Source organism: Babjeviella inositovora, assembly GCF_001661335.1.
Source record: "Babjeviella inositovora NRRL Y-12698 unplaced genomic scaffold BABINscaffold_19, whole genome shotgun sequence".
Taxonomy (NCBI): Eukaryota; Fungi; Ascomycota; class Pichiomycetes; order Serinales; genus Babjeviella; species Babjeviella inositovora.
In genome coordinates, this window is record NW_017566856.1 from 85,613 (window position 1) to 86,662 (window position 1,050).

Consider the following 1,050-nt stretch of genomic DNA (forward strand, 5'->3'; position numbering starts at 1 on the left):
GTTCATGGTTGTGTCAGGTATTGCCAACTGGGCGGTGTTGTTATGTCCTAGGTTGGTCATGCGCCTTAATGGATCCTTCTCCAAGGCGTTGAAAAGGCACATTACCCTTCCGGCTATGCATTCCACAAACAAGAACGTACCACCCAAGCTTTTCGGCCTTCCCCATGGACTCCTTCCTACCCGAGCCGAGTCATTGATTATTTTTCTGTTCTGGGTGTACATGATTTTGGGAAGCAGTATTGGGTTCCATCACGTCAGCGGCAACCCTATCTGGAAGAGGCCTATGGGTGAAATAGGACGACTCGTCGCTGATCGGGCGGGTATGTTGGCGCTCTTTGTGTATCCAATGCTGATTTTGTTTGCGTCAAGGAACAACGTCTTGATGTTCTTCACCCGATGGAGCTATGCCAGATTCAATACCTTACACAGACACATGGCTCGTATCTTTTTTGCATTGGTTATTACTCACGGAACCGGCATGACTATTAACTCATTTGGAATTTCGTCAACAAAGTACAAGACCAGGTTACAAGAGGGTTACATCTTGTGGGGTGTTGTTGCAGCGATTTTCATGGGGTTCATGTTGGTTCAATCCATACTCGTCTTGAGAAGAAAGTCCTACGAGGCCTTCTTGATGGTGCACATTTTATTTGCGATTGTTATTATGATTGGCATCCACTACCACATCAACTCCTTTGGTTACCAGGGATTTACCTGGGTCACCATCGGTATTTGGGGATTGGATAGGGTAATTAGATGGGGCCGCATGTTTAGCTTTGGTGTAAATGAGGCGAGCGTTACGTTAGTTGCCGGCGAAACCTTGAGGGTGACGGTGTCAAAGCCAAAACACTGGAACTCTCAACCTGGTCAGCATGCGTTTGTGTCCTTCATGATGCCAGCTTGCTTCTGGCAATCGCACCCATTCACCGCGATTTCCTCCAACGAGAATGAGCTCAGTTTTGCTATCAAGGTCAAAGGTGGTGTCACCCTGAGCTTGTACAAGCACTTGGTTTCCATGCCTTCTCAGACTGCAACCATCAAGGTATGTGT

At 47.4% G+C, this 1,050-nt stretch overlaps 1 protein-coding gene across 1 annotated transcript in view; it reads left to right on the forward strand.

Annotated features, from left to right (window-relative positions):
* Nucleotides 1-4: 4 nt before the first annotated feature.
* Nucleotides 5-1,050, forward strand: part of BABINDRAFT_42497 (ferric reductase family protein) — a gene marked incomplete at both ends in the record, with an annotated part of 4,531 nt that continues 3,485 nt past the window's right edge. Inside the window, one exon of the mRNA XM_019132074.1 lies at nucleotides 5-1,048. Coding sequence (XP_018982329.1) covers nucleotides 5-1,048 — 1,044 coding nt within the window. The remainder of the gene's footprint in view (nucleotides 1,049-1,050) is intronic.